This window comes from Salvelinus namaycush, chromosome 17 (assembly GCF_016432855.1).
Source record: "Salvelinus namaycush isolate Seneca chromosome 17, SaNama_1.0, whole genome shotgun sequence".
Taxonomy (NCBI): Eukaryota; Metazoa; Chordata; class Actinopteri; order Salmoniformes; family Salmonidae; genus Salvelinus; species Salvelinus namaycush.
Genome location: NC_052323.1, coordinates 16,980,207 through 17,001,146, shown reverse-complemented (window position 1 = coordinate 17,001,146; position 20,940 = coordinate 16,980,207). Strand labels below are relative to the sequence as shown.

Genomic DNA, 20,940 nt, shown 5'->3' with positions numbered 1-20,940 from the left:
TGCTGAACCAATAGAAGAAAACAAATCTCAACAACTCCCATTTTTTTTGTGAACAGCAATACTGTTTTTCAAAGTAGCTCATCTTGAGATATGTAAATTGTTTGTCCCATGTTTAATGACCTGAAATAAAAGATCCCAGAAATGTTCCATTCGCACTAAAAGCTTATTTCTCTCAAATGTTGTGCACAAATTTGTTTACATCCCTGTTAGTGAGCATTTCTCCTAGACTAAGATAATCCATCCACCTGACAGGTGTGGCATATCAAGAAGCTGATTAAACAGTATTATAATTACATAGGTGCACCTTGCGCTGGGGACAATAAAGGCCACTCTAAAATGTGCAGTTCTGTCACACAACACAATGCCACAGATGTCACAAGTTTTGAGGGAGTGTGCAATTGACATGCTGATTTCAGGAATGTCCACCAGAGCTGTTACCAGAGAATTTAATGTTAATTTCAATACCATAAGCCACCTCCAACTTAATTTTAGAAAATGTGGCAATATATCCAATCGGCCTCACAACCGCAGACCACGTGTAACCATGCCAGCTCAGGACCTTCACATCCGGCTTCTTCACCTGCGGGATTGTCTGAGACCAGCCACCCAGACAGCTGATGAAACTGAGGAATATTTCTGTCTGTAATAAAGCCCTTTTGTGAGGAAAGACTCATTCTGATTGGCTGAGCCTGGCTCCCCAGTGGGTGGGCCTTGGCCCTCCCAGGCCCACCCATGGCTGCGCCCCTGCCCAGTAATTTGAAATACATAGATTAGGGCCTAATAAATTCATTTCAATTGACTGATTTCCTTATGTGAACTTTAACTCAGTAAAAACGTTGAAATTGTTGCATGTTGCGTTTAGATTTTTGTTCAGTATGTATATTGCCTCCTAATATTGTACAATCTGTTTGTTGCTTTATTGGCCTGGGCAATTGTTTGTTTGAATTCAAGACCAGATTGATCTCAGAGTGGCCACTCGATTCGGTCATTGTGGTATTGTGGTATTAAAAAATATTAAACTGTCTTTTATTGTGTAAATGACGTAGAATTGCATGAAATGCGTTCTTAAAAATCCATTGTGTTTGGGACCCTGCTAACAAATGTTCATCGTTTGTGGAAATCCTAAAAACGCCTCTGCTCAACTGTAGTCGCATGACAGACGTTATTATGGCTTTATTATAAAAGGGCTTTTACTTCAACAGCAAATTTACCACGCATCCAATTGCAGCTGGTTTCACGGATTTGTTTACAGAAAATGATAGTGTGCCGGGGTATTAAAATCCAAAGCCATGCGGCCTGTGATTTCTTAATCTGGACCTGATTTGAAGAAATAATAATAAAACAGAAGCAACTACATCTCCCAAAATCCTTTATGTTTTTGTTTGTGTAGCTTTGAAGATGCAATCATGACCAAACAACACCTTATCATGACATTTGCCACAGGCATTATTAGGTTATGTCAATTTAGTTGGAAAATTGACATTTTCCACCTCTACCCGACCTGACATCAGCAGTGATTCACTACGAATGTAGACCTGCCCCAGTGTCTGTGAGTTAGAGATGTCGACGATGAGTATGACGTGTCTCCTCTCTAACGCCCAGGAAGCCACGATTCAAACTCCCATTAGACAGCTCTGCAAGCGTTATAATGTCAAAATACGTTTGTTAGTCACCAAATATGGAGATTCGCTGGGGGGGGCGTTCCTGTAGATGCATGAATGCCCACATGCAGGAACGCCCTGAAGTGCGGGCTGCAGTTGCACACTATTGCCTGGACGGGTCTAAAATAATTTGCTAAGGTTATCAAACAGGAGATCAGTGATGATATATGGTGAGTAGGGGAAGTTAGGCCGAAGCAATCAGTTACCATTGACGACTTTACAACCGCTGAATGTGGGATGAACATATATACAGTGGCAAGAAAAAGGTATGTGAACCCTTTGGAAATACCTAGACTTCTGCCTAAATTGGTCGTACAATTTGATCTGATATTCATCTAGGTCACAACAATATGCAAACACAGTGTGCTTAAACTAATAACAAACAAACAATTATACGTTTTCATATCTTTATTGAACACACCGTATAAACATTCACAGTGCAGGGTGGAAAAAGTGTGTGAACCCTTGAATTTAATAACTGGTTGGACCCTCCTTTGGCAGCAATAACCTCAACCAAATGTTTTCTGTAGTTGCGTATCAGACCTGCACAACGGTCAGGAGGAATTTTGGATCATTCCTCTTTACAAAACTGATTCAGTTCAGCAATATTCTTTGGATGTCTGGTGTGAACCGCTCTCTCGAGGTCATGCCACAGCATCTCAATCGGGTTGAGGTCAGGACTGACTGGGCCACTCCAGAAGGCGTATTGTCTTCTGTTGAAGCCATTCTGTTGTTGATTTACTTCTGTGTTTTGGGTCATTGTCCTGTTGCATCACCCAACTTCTGTTGAGCTTCAATTGGCGGACAGAGAGCCTTACATTCTCCTGCAACATGTTTTGATAAACTTGGTAATTCATTTTTCCGTCGATAATAGCAAGGTGTCCAGGCCCTGAGGCAGCAAAGCAGCTCCAAACCATGATGCTCCCTGCACCATACTTTACAGTTGGATTGAGATTTTGATGTTGCTGTGCTGTGCCTTTTTTTCTCCACACATAGTGTTGTGTGTTCCTTCCAAACAACTCAACTGTAGTTACATCTGCCCATATAATATTTTGGACAGTAGCACTGTGGAACATCCAGATGCTCTTTTGCGAACTTCAGACGTGCAGCAATGTTTTTTTGGACAGCAGTGGCTTCGTCTGTGGTGTCCTCCCATGAACACCATTCTTGTTTAGTGTTTTACGTATCGTAGACTCGTCAACAGAGATGTTAGCATGTTCCAGAGATTTCTGTAAGTCTTTAGCTGACACTCTAGGATTCTTCTTAACCTCATTGAGCATTCTGCGCTGTGCTCTTGCTGTCGTCTTTCCAGGACGGCCACTCATAGGGAGAGTAGCAACAGTGTTGAACTTTCTCCATTTATAGACAATTTGTCTTACTGTGGACTGATGGACATCAAGGCCTTTAGAGATACTTTTATAACACTTTCCAGCTTTATACAAGTCAACAATTCTTAATCTTTGGTCTTCTGAGATCTCTCTTGTTCAAGGCATGGTTCACAATGCTTCTTCTGAATAGCAAACTCAAATTTTGTGAGTGTTTTTATAGGGCAGGGCAGCTCTAACCAACATCTCCAACCTTGTCTCAATGATTGTACTCCAGGTTAGCTGACTCATGACTCCAATTAGCTTTTGGAGAAGCCTAGAGGTTAGCCAAAAGCCTAGAGGTTCACATACCTTTTCCAACCTACACTGTGAATGTTTAAATTATGTATTCAATATAGACAAGAACAATACAATAATGTGTGTGTTATTAGTTTAAGCGGACTGTGTTTGTCTGTTGTTGTGACTTAGATGAAGATCAGATCTAATTTTATGACCAATTTATGCATAAATCCAGATAATTCCAAAGGGTTCACATACCTTTTCTTGCCAATGTAAATGGCTGACTCCCTCAGAGGCCCATATGCATGAATGCGCACTCTCGGAGGTGTATATTCATGCCCATGCTTCAAAGGCGGTGTACCAGTGAACGCTGTCATGAGAACAGCACACAAAACCGACGCACGCGTGACTACGGGGCAAAACAGATGAGGTTGGCCTAGATTGTTAACATGTAAACTATATTTTGTCTCCAATGTTTATTGAAAACATAAATACATTTGCACATAAGCACTTGTCTCTCAAATACATCGTTACAGTTGTTGGTTTTCTAGATAGCGAATTTCTGCAATATGAGCATTGACATGAAATCAGTCAAAACACCTCAAAACAAGACATTGTGTCAAGACCAAGATGAAACTAGCTGAAACTAGGCACTTACGATTACCCACATAGACATTTCTTGTCATTGTTGGTAGCTATCTGGCCATCCAGAATCCAACTTCTCCCTTCTACCCCATTGAGCGTATGCATCGTTTTCGTGAGCTGTCAGCTAACGTCTATAAAGTCAGCACCGCCACCGGGGCTGGGCAGAGTGAAGTGGGAGTGTTTAAAAGTGCACTTAACGTGGCATGAGGCCGTACATTCTTTGTCCTGTCAATGTTGACACGTAATAGGTTGGTTTTAAAAGATTGTCTCCAAGTATAATTTATATGGCTCGTTGGTCTAGGGGTATGATTCTCGCTTTGGGTGCGAGAGGTCCCGGGTTCAAATCCCGGACGAGCCCGACTTTTAAAACGTTTGGGTTTTTGTCGTTATATCCTCCATGTTTGTAAAAATGTGTTCTCTTGATTTATCTTTTTAATCAATAAAAATCAATAAGTTAAATCTATTTACCTATTCAATATCTTTATAATGAAGCCATACATTGAGTAATATATTATCATAGCCACTAGTCGATGCCAAATCCACAGACGTGGCAAAATCTCAACTTCGTTGCCTGTCAAACTCCTCTATCTCTGCCCATCACTGTGAATTAAATGGATGAAATTAGAAGAAATTAGAAAGATGTGTGTAAAGGAGGAACATGTTTCCTGCACATTTGAATGGCCTGGTTTCAAGTGTCTGTTTCCCTCTGCTCAACATTTACTGTATGCTCAGAGAGGAAGTGTTAAACATGAGACTGATAAGGTAATAGTATGAGTTTGAAAGCAACACAATAGCAAAGGCAGAGAAAAGAGAGATAAAGCTGAAAGGAATGAGAGAGACAGACTGACTGAATATCATTTCAACAACAAAAAACACAGCTTGAAAAGACACTGAATAGGACAGACAGGTCAGTCTTTCCTTTTTTCCCTCTTTCTGTGTGTGTGTGTACATGTACCGCAAGTACTGTATAATAGACCAAAAAAGCTGAAGAGTCTATTCAAGAGTATAAAAAAAACACAAGGAAGCTCTATTTTGTGAATTATTCACATTCTAATGTAAACCTTTACATTTTATTGTGATTCACAAACACACTGTGTACTGAACCTCTTTTAAAAAACCAATGCTTTTTACATTTTCTCTCCCTCTTCCGCTTGATCCTCTCCATAGATGAAGAATGTGGCCGTCACCCTCTGGGCAGTGGCTGTGTTAGTGGGAGGCCATCGCAGCACCCTCTCCTCCTCAGAAATATACACCACCATTGTCAACCTCTCTTCCAAAAACCTCTCCTTCCCCAGAAACCTACCGCCATCCACCTAAGCCCCGGACCTCTCCCAGAACAACATACACAAACTCCCTCATGAGAATTTCCAAGTGACCACTCACCGGTCTTGGAATGTCTTGGAGGAGATAGATCCGGAGACATTCCATCCAACTCCACTCCTGGAGAGTCTGGACCTCTCCCACAACCATCTCCAGAATCTCACTGATCAACAGTACTTGCTGTTCATACAGAACCTGAGAGTTCTAGATCTGACCTTTAACCTGTTCCACACCATTAACCTGGGGGCAGAGTTCTGCAGCCTGGGAAAGCTAGAGAGTCTGGGGCTCGGAGCAAACATCACGGTGGACGATTTCATCAACATCCCTGACGTACACCTGCAAACTTTGACCCTTCGTCTGGAGAACTTCACAGCCTATGAGAGTGGCAGTCTGGGTGACATCCAGGCAGAGAAGGTCCGCATCGGCCTTACGAACAAACCCACTGACCAAGATCTGATCGGCTAAGGTTGATGTTCAACGAGGTCGAGCTGATGGGTATGAACCTGAAGGGCGACCACAGTTACCTGGTGAAACTTTTGAAGGGGAGAGGGGCTGTCAACACCTTACATCTTTACCTAGCCAATATGATCATCACTTGGGAGCACTTGACCAACACCGTAAACGCTGTGTTCCAATCCCCCATCGCCCACCTGAGCACTTCAGACATGGCTATCCACATCCAGTCTTTCAGTGACACCCCAGGAAGAGACACATTCGAGAGGGGGTGGTTACCTTTTTCTTCTCCCTGGAAGCCCTCTGTAATTTCTTCATCAACATGCCTGTGGAGCGCCTGGCGATGACTGACACGTCCATCATACACATGACCTGCCCCAAGTTGCCCAGCGGGATACTGCAGCTAGACTTCTCAGACTGCACCCTGACTGATACGGTGTCCTCCAGAGTAGAACTACAAATCGCTGTGGAGTGTACAACCCTGAATAAAAAGTGGACATCCTGGTTCTAAGAGGGAACAACCTCAAGAACCTTCAAATCCTGAGCAAGTGTTCAGCACATGAGCTCTCTGCGTCACCTGGACCTCAGCCTCAACTCGTTGGTTTACAGCGGCCAGGAATGCCACTGGCTGGAATGCCACTTGCTGTCCACCTGAACCTATCCTCCAATGGGCTGAGCGAATTGGTATTCAGCTGCTTGCCGAACAGCACCCCCACCCTGGATCTCCAGAACAACCAGATCTCCAATGTACCAGAAGCGCTGCTGGCCCTAGACTCTCTCCTCGCTCTGTACCGGAGTACCAATCGGCTGAGGAAACTCCCGGTGTGCGCTGGATTCCCACACCTTAAGTATCTCCTGCTCACGGAGAACTTCCTCCATGCCCCGTCTTTGACCGGTCTGGGGGCCTGTCCTGTTCTACGGGTTCTAGACGCCAGCAGAAACCCCTTCACCTGTTCCCTGAGAGGATTCAGGGATCTGGGTACTTTTGGGACTGGGCTGGGCAGCAGACACACAGGAATCCAACTTCTCCACTGGCCACGAGCCTACCACTGCAGCTACCCCGAAGTCTGAGGAACTCCACACACTAGGGGGCTTCCAGATCCAGGAGATATCCTGCAACGTCGGCCTGCTGGCAACGGCCATCTGGTGCCCAGCGGTCACGGTTATCATTGTTATGGCAACTCTGTGCCACCATCTGGACGTTCCGTGGTACCTGGGTATGATCTGGCAGTGGACCCAGGCCAAGCACCGTTCCAGGACCCAGCAGGTCCGGCCCCAGGACCTGGAGGGGGTGTTGTTCCACGCCTTCGTGTCCTACAGCCAGCATAATGCAGACTGGGTCAGGGGCAGTGGTGTAAAGTAATTACGTAAAAATACTTTAAAGTACCACTTAAGTAGTTTGAGGTATATGTTTATATTTTTGACAACTTTTACTCTATACATTTTCCCTGACACCCGAAAGTACTCATTACATTTTGAATGCTTAGCAGGCTAGGAAAATGGTCAAATTCATGCACTTATCAAGAGAACACCTGGTCATCCCTACTGCATCTGACGGACTCACTAAACACAAATGCATCTTTTGTAAATAATGTCTGAGTGTTGGAGTGTGCCCCTGACTTCAACTTGCCCCTTTACTCCTACCTACATGTACATATTACCTCAACTAATCTGTACCCCCTGACACGGTACCGGTACCCCCTGTATATACTGTAGCCTTATTATTTTATTGTGTTACTTTTTTAAACTTTAGTTAATTCAGTCAATATTTTCTTAACTCTATTTTTCTTAAAACTGCATTGTTGGTTAAGGGCTTGTAAGTAAGCATTTCATGGTAAGGTCTACTACACCTGTTGTATTCGGCGCATCTGACAAATACATTTGTTTTGATTAATAAAAGGAATTTTAAATTATTTATGCTTTTACTTTTGATACTTAAGTATATTTAAAACCAAATACTTTTAGACTTTTACTCAAGTAGTATTTTACTGGCTGACTTTCACTTGAGTAACTTTCTATTAAGGTATCTATACTTTTACTCAAGTATGACAATTGGGTACTTTTTCCACAACTGGTCAAGGGCCAGCTCTTGCCAACCTAGAGAACTCTGGCGGGGGGCTCCACATCTGTCGCCATGAGAGGGACTTCGTCCCAGGGAAGACGATCGTGGAGAACATCATCCAATGTGTGGAGAGGAGCCGGCGATGTGTGTTCATCCTCTCTGGCCACTTCGTCCGGAGCGAGTGGTGCTACTACGAGCTGTACTTTGCCAGCCATCAGCGGCTGTCCTGTGGGTTTGACAGTGATATCCTGGTGGTACCCAGATATCCTGGGGCCTCTGTCTCAGTACATGATCCCTTCCAAGTACTAGCAATGAAGGCTATGATGGGCAGGCACACCTACCTGGAGTGGCCCCAGGACAGGGGCAAGCACAGGCTGTTCTGGGCCGACCTCAGGGCTGCACTGCAGTGGAGAACTCAAGAAAGAACTGTTGTTTCCAAACAGTCAAGTTTAATGGAGAATTCATATAAACTAACATCTATTTTACTACAGATTTATTAAAAAGAAAAACAATAAAACATTATCTAACAATATTAAGCTCACATTTGTCAACTTTCCAACAATCTCACAATGATTTGGAACCTCTTTTTTTATACGCTTCACAAAATGATCCAACTAGGCAAAGTAAACAAAATGTATCAAGATAGCCAATGAAAGACACACTAGACAGCAAATACAGACACACTATACACCACCAATACCTGTTAAGAATCCTCAGAAACAGTATGCTCCCCAAGTACAGAACCTTCTCTGAAAGTACATCCTCTGAAAGTAGCCATCTAAGTTTAAGGCAAGAAGCACAAAAAGTGTCCAATATTTTACCCTCATGAAAATAGCACCATAAATAAAACCTTGAAAGAGGAAAACAAAGAATCTGCCTCTTTCTAATTATGTGTGTTATTTGGTCATAGAGGCTGTTCAGGGGTCAGGAGTTCATTTGTCAGGTCTGATGGAAGACGACGATGGTCTTCTGGGCACACAAGCTGCAAGGAAGACCAGGCTTTCACTGTGGACATTAGACCCATAAGCCTGGGCTCCTGGTCTCAACAGGTTCAAAAGTCAGATGTCTGAGGTTTAAAGGTGAAGGGGTCAAAGATTAGGTGTCAGATCAGGGCAGGGACTGGATGATGATGATCTTCTCATTGACACAGAAACGGTGGAGGACAGTGTATAGGTTCTCCCCGCAGCGTGACACCTGTCTCTCCATGGCCAGACGGAAGTCCTCCTTCACCCCTTTAGTGATGCCACGCGTCACCGTGTGGTGCCTACAGGGCAGAGGAAGCCAGACAATGGGTGTGAGAAAGAAACCATTTCTAACATCTTCACAGAAAAACACATGTTCATAATTTTAGAAATCAGACATTTGATAATGTTCATTTTTCTCCAAACCTCTACAGTAACAGTTGAAAACACCAATTTATCAACGAGAAAACATAAAATGACACAACATCAAGGAAACAACATGTTTCCCCAAATACAGTATTCATAGTTTTGAGATGGAATGAGAGTATAGGGTATCTACCAACCAGGCAAAATTTAGACGGGGAAGATTCAACAACATCAAAAACAGTAACACATAGTCAAACGTGAATGTTCACAATGTAATGAGAACTACAGATATGAAAAATACAACCAAAATTGACTTTAAAAACATCAGTAACGACCACATAAACGGATGCAATGGGTCAAACGCCTTCTCCAAAATAAAACACGACAAGGACTCGATGAAAACGACAGACCGAAAACCAAAATTAGGTTTGGGGCAGAGGGATGGAGAGAGTGTTTGGGGTAGGGGTGGTGGGCAGGGGTACCTGTCGGTCGTCTGCACCCCAGGTAGCAGCAGGGTGTTTAACTCCCCACCCAGGGCGGGACTAGGGTTCCTGAGGACAGTAAACACCAACATTCATCAACTCACGCTCCGGGTTAGAAGTTGCCCTTAAGCACAAATCTAGGATCAGCTTACCCTCTACAAATCTTTACGTTTAACATTATGAGGAAGCATGAAACTGATCATAGATCAGTGTCTAGAGGCAACCTCATTCTACTCCTCAACTCGCACTGAGTGGTGGCATTCAAACAACCTAAACAACTTTTTTTCGACCTTAGATAGACAACGCTTTGTACCGCTAACCCTTTCTCAACATAACGCCTGACAGCTGAGCTGCTATTCGCTACATCTATGTGAGCATGACTGCGTACAATACATAAGCATCTGCCAGTGGGAGGGGCTTACTTGATTAGCATTCCCTGATTGGGCAGTAGTTCCAGTTGGACCCGCCCCCCCTCCGTAGTGCGCAGGTATGCAAACTCCTCCAGCATATCAATATCTGAACGAGTTAAAGTCAAACAGAGAGAAAAAAAGCTAAAAAGTGTCTGTAACCTCCAGTCGTTCTCATATCTGCTCAACCAACTCGTTAGTCTTGGATTGTTTTAGATATAAAAAAAAAATGTATATTGTTTTAGCTATACTGTATGATAAGGATACTGGTGACATAGTTGAAGAAGTTCTCATACTGGAAGCTGCCCTGCTGACAGATCTTATCAATGGCTTTCAGGAACAGAGACTCGCCCTGTGGCCAATCGTGTTGCAGGAGCACCACCACGTGACCCAAGGAGAGGTCATCTCGGCTGTCCGTGAAGGCACGAAGCTGATATGATAAAAATGAAAATAGGTTATTTGAGTTTAAGGGGAATTAAAACCCTTATCAAAATAGTTCTGTGTTTAGCCTTATTTGTAAGGGCAGGGTTGAGGTACCTTGAAACAGGCGAACATCAGCTGAAGACAGAATGGCAGAATCGCTTTACTCGTACAGGGCAGCAGTCTCAGATCATTGCCTAGCAACAAAAATACACCACATTGTAAGCATGGACATAAAACAAAGACATTTGAAGATATCTCACACACAGTGAACCTTACCTTTCCTGGGCTTGTTTCTGGCTTTGCCCGATTCATCAGTGTTCTTGACTGGATCCTGGTTTTGGGGGACCAGCCCACCAACTACATCAAGTAACTTTTCACACGCCATCTGATACAGACGGAGACACAGAAAAACAGTGACGCAATCTCTCTCTGGTTGTATGCATGTTTCTGGATGAGATCTCTTTATGTGCATACCCACCCTGTACTCTCCCAGTGCGTAGTGGCAGGAGGCCTGCTGTATAAGGGTCCTGTGGTGCTCCAGGTTACCCTGTCCTGGGGAGCTCTGTCCAGGCTGAGGCTGCTGAAACCCAGACATCTGGAGTAGGCTGGACAAGGCCTTACGGTAATGACCCTGGAAGAGAGGACACACACACGGGCATTGAACACAAATCCATGGACATACACAGACAAACATTTACATACACAACACTGATGAACTCCTAACGAACAATGATCATTATTTATGTTTACCTGGTATATGATCATATCTGTGAAGAATATTCTGAACCACAGCCAGTTGTCTGTCTTCCAGGAGGAACAGATCTTGTTGAATTCTGGAGAATGGGTGTGAAAATATTTAATCAGAACGACAAACATTTGCTTAGACAGGACACGCATTTAGAGAGCACGCAGTTAGGAGCTGGGGGATGTATTTGGAGGGCGTACCGGTCCCCAGGCTGTCGTGGGACTGGAGGAGATCCCAGCTCTCCCTGGCCAAACGGAAGCTCTCCAGAGTCTCTGCCCACCCGGGCATCTCTGTTTTGTTGACCATGATGTTCCGGCCACGCCCCTTCCCCAGGCCCTCGTCATCATCTGAGCTCTGAAGAAACACCCAAATACATGCATGAGCATGTACACACACACATAGTCCACAATGACTTCCCATCTATCCTCTCACCATGGTCTTCTCCCGGCCGTCGGCCAGTTTGCGTTTCTTGTGAGCGTGTTTCCCTGCTCCCCTCTCCAGTTCTACCTCACTGTACACTGAGCTCAGGTCCTCCAGCAGTATCCACGACCCAGAGGCCAACGCATTCACACCTGCAACACACACACACACACAAATCAATACACAGACCCCACACAAACAACCTCACTGTAAACTAAGGAGAGAGCCTCAAACAGAATCTCCACAAGACCAACGCTCAAAGGACAAAATTGACATTTTCACAGTCATGTGAATACAAATACATATGAATACACAGGGGGAGAGACTGACCGTGAAACAGAGCAGGCTGTACAGCTGAGACGTAGAGGTAGGCACTGCGGAAAAGGACCAGCGAGGCACAGATGACCACCTGACTGCAGCACCGCGACCTGGTCTCTCCCTCTAGACTGGGCAGGTAGCAACACAGCTCCTTAACCCACTGCAGCATCTCCACGTAGCCCCTACAAAACACACACGTAAACAGTGATGCACACACTTTAACACCCAGCATTATCCTGCAAAACACACACATGCATAGAGTATGTATAGGCTAACCACTCACAAGTAAAAACACACACACATTCACTTCAGTTACACACACATACTGGTAGATCATCTGTGCTCCTACCTCTGTCCCTTGTCCCCCTGCCACTCGCAACGAGCCCCCACCACTGCCAGGATATCCAGCAGTCTCTCCCAGGGCTCAGCCACCAACGACGACTTCTCCGACAGCCCCTCAATCACATAGCGCTGGGACCCCCGAGACACACTGGGAGACTTCAGCCCACCACCCTCCTGAGAGCCTGAGAGAAGGGAGAAGATTAGTACAGAGCAACGTCATTGGACTGTGAAACACGTGGAAATGGAAAGTGTAAGCAAATGTGCAGAAAGAAAAGAGGGAGAAATTGAGGAGGGTAAAAGAAAAATCATGAAACTAGCTGATGGCATGCAAGTAGTAGCAATGTGGAGGTGGCATGCAATGAGAAAAGAATTTAGATCAAATGCAGATATTATAAACAGTACTCAGCTACCGTTTAGGGCTTTGCCCTGCAGCTGTCCGTCAGCAGACGGGCCCCGCGTGACATAACCGATGTAAAACTCTGCTGCTTTCAGCATGTACTTCAGCAGCAGACTGGCAGGCAGACGCATGTCCACGTTGTTTATGATCAACGGGAGAACGTCACACACTGTGAGAGAGGAAGAAAAGTAACATAGAATGCACATATAGTTACTTTACATTTGTCTTCTTTTGAGGTCCAAATGAACTAGGTTTTGATCATCTGATTCAGAGAAATCTCTCACCAAACAGCTTCCTGAAACAGTTGACAGGTGTCTCCAGTTTTTCAGCCGTCTCCGCCTCCAATAGGGAATCTCCCAAGTTGACCTAGAATGCGAGTGCAAACAAAGCTACAGATAAATGATTCTGTGTTATTGAACACGGTGTTGAAGGTCAGAGGTGAGAGGTTACGTACCCCGTGTTGGACCACAGACTCTGGGAAGCGCCTGAGCAGTAACAGAAGCATCTCAGCCTTCTCCAGGGTGTTGAAGCACTGTTCTGTGGCCTTCAGCAGCACCTCACACTGCACTGGGCCAGGCAGGGTTTCAAACAGACCTACAGTAAACACACACAATACAGTGTTAACACTTCTAACATTTCACTCAATCAGGAAAGATCTCATGTTGATCTCACACACACACAGTCCTCACCTCGTAGGAACTGAGCCTGTTTGTCCTGACAGTCGCTCCGCAGGGCAGCTGTGATGACAGTAATCTCCCGCCACACAACAGGCTGATCAGGGAAATTGATGAACCTGAAGGACACAGCACACACAACAGCAGTTACATCAGTCATCAACAGTACTGTGTGCAGAAGTAGCGAGATAAGAACGTTCACTCACATGTCATACAGCAGTCTGCCCGCTGAAGCCGTCTTCTCTGCATTTCTCTCAATGGTGTACATCTCATGCTGTCAAGACAAGAGACCAATGTGACATTCCATTCCAGCCTTTGTGCTACAAAGCCAATGACCAGACCTCTTGACAGAGACTAGCTGGACTACTACATGTGTTCCAAATGGCTCGTTAGTAATTTGTCAAACACGAGTTTAGTCCGCTGGCGTTTCAATGTCATTCACTAGACGCAGCTTACCTGAATATTAAAGTCCGTGGGATAGAGGGTTCGAGCGGTTATCAGCCAAGCCTTGGCTGCACACGGGTCCTCGGACACTAGATCCCGAGCCCGTTTCACTAAAAACTCGCAGTCCTTTTGTGCTGACATATTTGCTCGTATTATTGAAGTCCGTGAGGTACAGGGTTAGTGCGGTTATCAGACATAAACAAACCAAAATATGAATTTCCTATTGTTGAAATTGAGGTATTTGTTTATCGCTCCGCTCAATGGCAACCTTTTGATGACATCACGACTTGCAGTCGCAGATGTGATGTCATTGGGCTCGAGGGATCGTATTTCCAGGTAAATGCTGCCACCTGGTGCAATGACAGAATATTGCACACATAAAATGAAGGGCGAATCTTGAGAAAAACGCGTCAACGCAAAATAAACATCATAAAAGGCACGAGTTTTTATTAAATAATAATAATAATTTAACCTTTATTTAACTAGTCAAATCAGTTAAGAACAACTTCGTATTTACAATGACGGCCTACCCCGGCCAAACCCGGACGACGCTGGGCCAATTGTACGCAGCCCAATGGGACTCCCAATTACGGCCGGATGTGATACAGCCTGGATTCGAACCAGTGACTGTAGTGACGCATCTTGCACTGAGATGGAATGCCTAGACCGCTGCGCCACTCCATTCTAGTCATGGATTTATTGCTCAAAATATAATCCATTCGAGGGGCAAATGTTATTTTGTCAAATATACATTGTAAACCTGTTTCAAGAGAACCAACAGGAATAGCCTGAAACTTTCCACCAAAAACTGTGGTGGAAAATAAATTAAAACATGTTTTCTTTGCGCATGCGCCGTGGTCGTAGGAAATGCCCGCTATCTGCATCGCTATTGGTTTTCCTTCCTGCCTGTTTCACCAGAATCCCATCTGAGATCGACACAGCAGACTGTACGACCTAAAATAAGATATTTTCTGTGGTAAAATTACGGTTTCTTCGTGGCAAGGCAAAAGGCAACGGCTGGAGTTAACGCGGCAAGTAAAGTTGGATACGAGGGACATCGTTTTTAAATATAGTATTATAATTAGCTTTTTCATTTTTTTACGTTTACCACGACAGCTTGTGTGGTTTAAAAACAAGCCAAGTTGTCAGCTTTGACACAGTAGTGCAACATGCTAGCTAACGTTAATAACTAACTCGCTAGCACAAGGCCTGCAAACTGTAGCTAGCAGAGTCAAAAGGCTGTTAATAACAATAGCTTGCTAATGAAGTCTTGACTGTCAAGATTAGCCATGTCACTGGCTAGTAAAGGGCCCTCAAATTGATGTTAGCTAGCTAACTGGCTTGTTAGTTTAGCGACACCTTTCACCTGGTTAACACAACCATAGTCATAATTATGGATAAACTCCGCCCATTTCCACAATTTCTCTAATTAACATTTCATGTGAAACCTAACCTTAACCACATACCTAACCATAACCTTAAATTAGGACCAAAAATCAAATTCTTATTGTTAATTTTGACTTTGTGGCTATGGAATCTGACTTAGTACCTGTGATGCCTAACGTTATTCTAGTGGAAACCCGTTCACCAATCATTTAGCATTTTATTCTACCGTTCTGAACAGGAAGACAAATTTAGCACAGTTTTGTCCTGTGCTTTGGAGTTCGTAAACGAACTAATTCAGAATAATTAAGATTGGATTGTGCAAGTGTGTAATCTTTGGAAATAATACATTATGATAGATTACAACTCAGATTTGAGCATGTCTTTCTTTCAACTTTGTGTGCATCATTTGGAAGGTGCGTCACATAGCATATCCATGACAGCATTGGCAAGCAAATTGGGAGTTCCTAGAAGGCGTTACCCAAGATCCTTTAGCAAGAGTACAATGATCAGACCTGTTTTTTACGGTGTCTGGATCAGACTCGGCAACCAGGTTCAGGACAGTTCTTTGTACAAGGTGACAACTTGACCTCTAATGACCCTTCAGTGACACTTCTACCACCCTCTGACCTACACTACGTGACCAAAAGTATGTGGACACCTGCTCATTGAACATTTCATTGTTAAATCATGGGCATTAATATGAAGTTGCCCCCCCCCCCCCCCATGCTGCTGTAACAGCCATTTTTCTGGGAAGGCTTTGCGCTAGATGTTGGAACATTGCTGTGGGGACTTGCTAACAATCAGCTACGAGCATTAGTGAGGTCGGGCACGGATGTTGGGTGGGTAGGCCTGGCTCGTATTCAGCGTTCCAATTCACCCCAAAGTTCTTCCACACCGATCTTGACAAACCATTTCTGTATGAAACTCGCTTTGTGCACTGGGGGCATTGTCATGCTGAAACAGGAAAGGGCCTTCCCCAGACTTTTGCGACAGTTGGAAGAACAGACTTGTCATTGTATGCTGTAGTGTTAAGATTTCTCTTCACTGAAACTAAGGGGCCTAGTCCGAACCATGAAAAACAGCCCCAAACCATTATTCCTCCTCCACCAAACTTTAGTTGGCACTATGCATTGGGGCAGGTAGCGTTCTCCTGGCATCCGCCAAACACTAATTCGTCACTGCGACGTTTCCACTTCGCAGTGACAGCACTTGCAGTTGACCGGGGCAGAAATTTGACTAACTGACTTGTTGGAAAGGTGGCATCCTATGACTGTGCCAAGTTGAAAGTCACTGAGCTCTTCAGTAAGGCCATTCTACTGTCAATGTTTGTCTATGGAGATTGCATGGCTTTGTTTTCAATGTTACACACTTGTCAGCAACAGGTGTGGCTGAAATAGCCAAATCCACTCATTTGAAGGGTTGTCCACATACTTTTGTGTATTTAGAGCATGCTCTCTGTGTAGGACCTTGTGTTTTCAAGACAACTAGGCTGCATAACATCAAGGCAGATGTATCAATTATTTATAATAATGTGTATATATACACGTCATTGATTTTAATTCCCCTTCTGATGAACAAATAGCACCTTTGTCTAAGAACCCTTGTACATTAGACCCAAGTGTTATGCAATAATTCTTATCACGGAGGTGGTAACGGCGGCAAATTTCAATAGAGGCAGCAGCACTTAACTGGATTGTGTTAGTTCGTGGTGCACTGGACTGCAATACCAAACCTGCTTACACAAGATCCTTCTTACATTGGCAACCTGGTCATTGTTTTATAGAATATTAGTATCAACACTAGTCCTACCCAGTGGAGAATAACTGCCCCCTCTCACTGAAGCCACAGCAGTTGAAGGCCGAATGCGGTACTGCAGGCATTGTTAGCAGTGAAGAAAAAAATACATTTAGAAGACATTCATGGTACCAATAATTGCTTCTAATACACCAGATGTATGTCCTTGAACCTATTTATTTTAAAATCGCACACAGAAGTAATAATTTAGTTGCTAATGGCAGCCTGCTGTATACCGGTTGGCCTCAATGAGGGGGCAGCACTGAGCTAGCCTGCAACGTCACTTCCTGGCGTAGCTCAAACTGTGAATGTTATGTCTCCATGAGATGCCATCGTAACCGACTTAACTCAATATCGCATTGAAGCCAAATTTTCACAGTGGAATGAATGGTGTCAAGTGATCGATGGCTTTATCCATTCATATATACAGTCATTGGTCCTACCGCAGTGCAGAACCTGATGCCTTCTGGATACAAGCCTCGTTGTCGCTCAATCCTTCTCTACTATGCATGAGGGAGTTTTTGCAGACTGGTTGACCATCCATTTACAATGTTATTATAGCCATGGCATGTTTTGCTGAGAGGAACAGGAAGCTTCCATTCACACAGTTTCAGCATCAATAGATAATATTGCATTTTAAATATGTGGATTTTCAATTTAATATTTTTTTTAATTCCCTCCCACAGGTGGAAAATCATCCAAGAGGTCGTCTCCTCAGCGGTGATGTTTGTGGCGTAGGCTCAGGGTGTGTCTCACCTCCCATGGCTGTTACCACCATGGACCCAGAGTCAGCCCGCACATCACAGCCCCAGGGCTCCCTTGGTAAAAGTGGGGGCTCCCTGCTATCTGGCAGGGGTTTGGTGGCAGCGCTCACCCCTCGAGGGAAGCACTATGCGTGTGGTTCCATAGCTGCCTTCACCAACATCATGGTGACATTCCCCATCCAGAAAGTTCTGTTCAGGCAGCAGCTGCACGGTGTGCGGGCCAGAGAGGCTGTCGGACAGCTCCAACGGGACGGGATGAGGAACCTCTACAGGGGGCTGCTCCCTCCTCTTCTCCAGAAGACCACCACGGTAGCCATCATGTTCGGCCTGTACGAGGACTTCTCCCATGTCTTACTGGACCAGGTGTCCACAGGTAGCGGCATTCCCGAGCTGGTGACGCGGAGCTTCGCAGCTGCACTGGCAGGCACGGCAGAGGCTGCCCTGATGCCGTTTGAGCGGGTGCAGACTCTCCTCCAGGACCACCGGCACCACGGCCGCTTCCACAACACGGCCCACACCTTCCGGACGCTCCTAAGCGAGTACGGTGTGAAGGAGTGCTACCGCGGCCTGGTGCCAGTCTTAATAAGAAACGGTCCCAGTAACATGCTGTTCTTCGGGTTCCGCGGGCCCATCAAGGAGCAGCTCCCTGAGGCCTCCAGCCGGGCCGGCCACCTGGTCAATGACTTTGTGTGTGGAGGGGTGCTGGGGGCGGCGCTGGGGATCATGTTCTACCCGCTGAACGTGGTGAAGTCCCGTGCCCAGTCCCAAGTTGGGGGTGCGTTCCGGCCTTGTGGGGAGGTGTTAATGATGGTTTGGCGGGAGAGAGGCGGCAGCGTGGCCATGCTGTTCAGAGGGGCCCACCTCAACTACCACCGCTCCCTTCTCTCCTGGGGCATCATCAACGCCACATACGAGCTGCTGCTCAAAGTGTTCTGATATGGAACGGGGGATAGAAAGAGGGGGAGGTGTAGAAAGAGGGCGTGAGAGAAAAAATGAAAGACTTGGGTAAGTGTTGTTTGAGTGTGAGGATGATCGCGATTTTTTTTGTTTTATTGGATCCCCATTAGCTGTTGCACAAGCAGTAGCTATTCTTCCTGGGGTCCATACAGAACATCAATAGACAAGAACAGCTCAAGGACAGAACTACATAAAAAAAAAAAACACCTATAGCATTCATATCAATACATACACACAAACTAGGTCAAATAAGGGAGAGGCGTTGTGCCGCGAGGTGTTGCTTTATCTGTTTTTTTAATTGATGCTGTCTCTCGTGTTTGGCACTTGAAACTGATGTGCCCACTGCCTACCCAAAAATGTCCAGATAGTTTATGTGGGGGGTAAGTGTCTACGGCAAGCAGAAGAGGACAAAGGGTATCTGAAAGGTGAAGTTTCTCTACTGACAATGGCCATCGGGTCTGTGAGATGAATTGCCGGTCTTGTTTAAAGTCACAGTATCAAAGTGAGAGGTCTGGGTCCAACGAAAGCCTTCAATCTGTTTTTTATTTTTATAAATGTATCACTTGAAATGGATTTGACAAATGATTGACATTCTGTAAGTACCTTTCCCATTGTAGTCTGATGTGGTACCCAACAAAGTTTCACAGGCAGTTTCACGTGGGGAAGCCTTTTCAGTGACCAAGAGCACCTCTTAAAGAACTGTTCATTGTACTGACCAGTATTTCTGTGTGCATTGATTATTAGTCCCTTCAACCCCTGCTTTCCCTGCTCTGGTTCTCTGACTGTGAGCTCTGCTATTTACCATGTCAGTCATCTTGCATTATGCACAGATTTGACCATCTGCGGCGTACGACCCTAGCGGCTTGCGGCGTACGACCCTAGCGGCTTGCGGCGTACGACCCTAGCGGCTTGCGGCGTACGACCCTAACTGTGTTTGTCCTGTAGGTATAGCGCTCGCCAGCTTGTAGTCCTAAAACACGGAAATGAGTTACCTCTGGTTCGTTCAGCCATTCCTTTGGGGAAAGTGAATGGGGAATGACTATGGTTTGGGGTAAACGCCGAAAATAAGGTCAGCATTTAACACAGGCTTAGAAGATCTTATACGTTGTGTTCTATGCGATACCATGTCAGTTAACAGGACCTTTATGAATTATGAAGACTGCTTTTTTTATTAAATAAATGCGTCAAAATTCACAAGTGACATTAGCTGATGAAGATTATCTCATAGAACAAAATGACAAAAATCTCCTAAGCCTGTGTATACCACAGACCTTTATCCAAAAACCCTACAAAAACTAAATTTTGCCATTGCCATGGTTCTTTGGACAAAGCCTGAGTTAGTGCCTACCAAAATACGTTGTTACTGTTGCTCTCTATAGTGCTCTCTTTTACTTGAAGGATGATTGGAAAAAGCAGTAGCTTAGAAGCACAGGGGAACTGGACTAGGGAAGTGCTATATTTCTTCACTGTTATGTCATCCAATGCCAATCTAACCTAATCTTAAATGTTTGTCAAATGTGTGTTTAATTAGCATATTCCCGAAGTGCTACTTGTAGTGTTTGTCTGTCAAAGTGTTGACAAGTACCCATTGGTTTAAGTATAATTAAAATGTACTTGTTACCCATAACTTCTAGTTCTTCATGAAATAGTGGGGGGGGGAAAAAATACACACCAGCAATACAGGAACACACATGTTTTGCCTATCAATTTATACTTCCATCTCTCGATGTAATCCTTCATTTACACACTTGTTTCTCTCCATATGTATTTTTCCCTTGCTCTCTCTTTCTCTCCATTCTTACTGCTGAAAACTTGTGCACACTTCTCTGCCCATAACCCCTGTTGACATAATGGGCTCACATTTTAAGCTTCAGTAGAGGCAGTCGCCATGCAGCAGCCCACACTGAATATGACAGGCCAGAATAGGGAAGGCATGCTGCTAGGGGATTGAGACTGGGCTAGAAAGAGGGCACTGGAGGAGTGTGTGAACGAGTATGAGGGAGATTTAATGCAGAAGAAAGTGAGAAAAGGGATGGGGAGTAGTGTTGTGGCACAGAAAGTGAAATCTGCCATTTACTTTGACCCTCTCGCGATCTATATGCCTTCTGTATTTTCAACCACAATTCTTAGCGCTGAATAAGATCAGTACACTTTTCTAGCTTTGAAGGTACAAGTATGTTTTACTGAGTGTTTCAGAAAAACTTTCACTAGGCTATTACATAAAACATTTCCAAAATAATTGCAGATCTGTTATTGGTCACAGATTTTAAATTAATGTGCTGCTAACCAAGCCAGCAAGCATTGAAAATAAACA

At 44.6% G+C, this 20,940-nt stretch overlaps 2 protein-coding genes, 1 non-coding gene and 1 pseudogene across 4 annotated transcripts; 3 read left to right on the top strand and 1 right to left on the bottom strand.

Moving 5' to 3' along the window:
* The first annotated feature begins 4,196 nt into the window (after positions 1 to 4,196).
* On the top strand, positions 4,197 to 4,268 carry trnap-ugg. Its single transcript has one exon. It is a non-coding gene; the product is annotated as a tRNA-Pro (tRNA).
* Positions 4,269 to 5,077: 809 nt separating this feature from the next.
* LOC120062122 lies at positions 5,078 to 8,822 on the top strand (annotated as a pseudogene).
* On the bottom strand, positions 8,175 to 13,993 carry ints10 (integrator complex subunit 10). 2 transcript variants are annotated; one of them, XM_039012301.1, is made up of 18 exons: positions 13,738 to 13,993; positions 13,488 to 13,555; positions 13,297 to 13,400; positions 13,062 to 13,201; positions 12,892 to 12,973; positions 12,621 to 12,776; positions 12,218 to 12,392; positions 11,881 to 12,050; positions 11,563 to 11,702; positions 11,331 to 11,484; positions 11,136 to 11,218; positions 10,864 to 11,016; positions 10,662 to 10,770; positions 10,500 to 10,579; positions 10,230 to 10,392; positions 9,978 to 10,071; positions 9,556 to 9,624; positions 8,175 to 9,009 (listed from the first exon to the last, which is right to left on the bottom strand). In XM_039012301.1, exons 1-18 carry the CDS (start codon positions 13,864 to 13,866, stop codon positions 8,853 to 8,855), a joined length of 2,226 nt encoding a protein of 741 aa, XP_038868229.1. In that variant the 5' UTR covers positions 13,867 to 13,993; the 3' UTR covers positions 8,175 to 8,852. The 2 variants fall into 2 exon arrangements, with proteins under 2 accessions (XP_038868229.1, XP_038868230.1); XM_039012302.1 differs by lacking the exon at positions 9,556 to 9,624.
* A 642-nt stretch (positions 13,994 to 14,635) lies between these two features.
* On the top strand, positions 14,636 to 18,807 carry LOC120062374 (mitochondrial nicotinamide adenine dinucleotide transporter SLC25A51-like). The gene is made up of 2 exons (XM_039012300.1): positions 14,636 to 14,756; positions 17,592 to 18,807. Exon 2 carries the CDS (start codon positions 17,667 to 17,669, stop codon positions 18,603 to 18,605), a length of 939 nt encoding a protein of 312 aa, XP_038868228.1. The 5' UTR covers positions 14,636 to 14,756; positions 17,592 to 17,666; the 3' UTR covers positions 18,606 to 18,807.
* Positions 18,808 to 20,940: the final 2,133 nt, after the last annotated feature.

Excerpts from the sequence above, each read along its gene's own strand:
- LOC120062374 (XM_039012300.1), top strand. The coding sequence starts at position 17,667 with ATGGCTGTTACCACCATGGACCCAGAGTCAGCCCGCACATCACAGCCC.
- ints10 (XM_039012301.1), bottom strand. The coding sequence starts at position 13,866 with ATGTCAGCACAAAAGGACTGCGAGTTTTTAGTGAAACGGGCTCGGGAT. Across the intron at positions 13,202-13,296 it reads ACAGGCTCAGTTCCTACGAG|GTCTGTTTGAAACCCTGCCT; the intron begins GTGAGGACTGTG and ends TGTTTACTGTAG. Across the intron at positions 12,777-12,891 it reads CTGTTTCAGGAAGCTGTTTG|TGTGTGACGTTCTCCCGTTG; the intron begins GTGAGAGATTTC and ends CCTCTCTCACAG.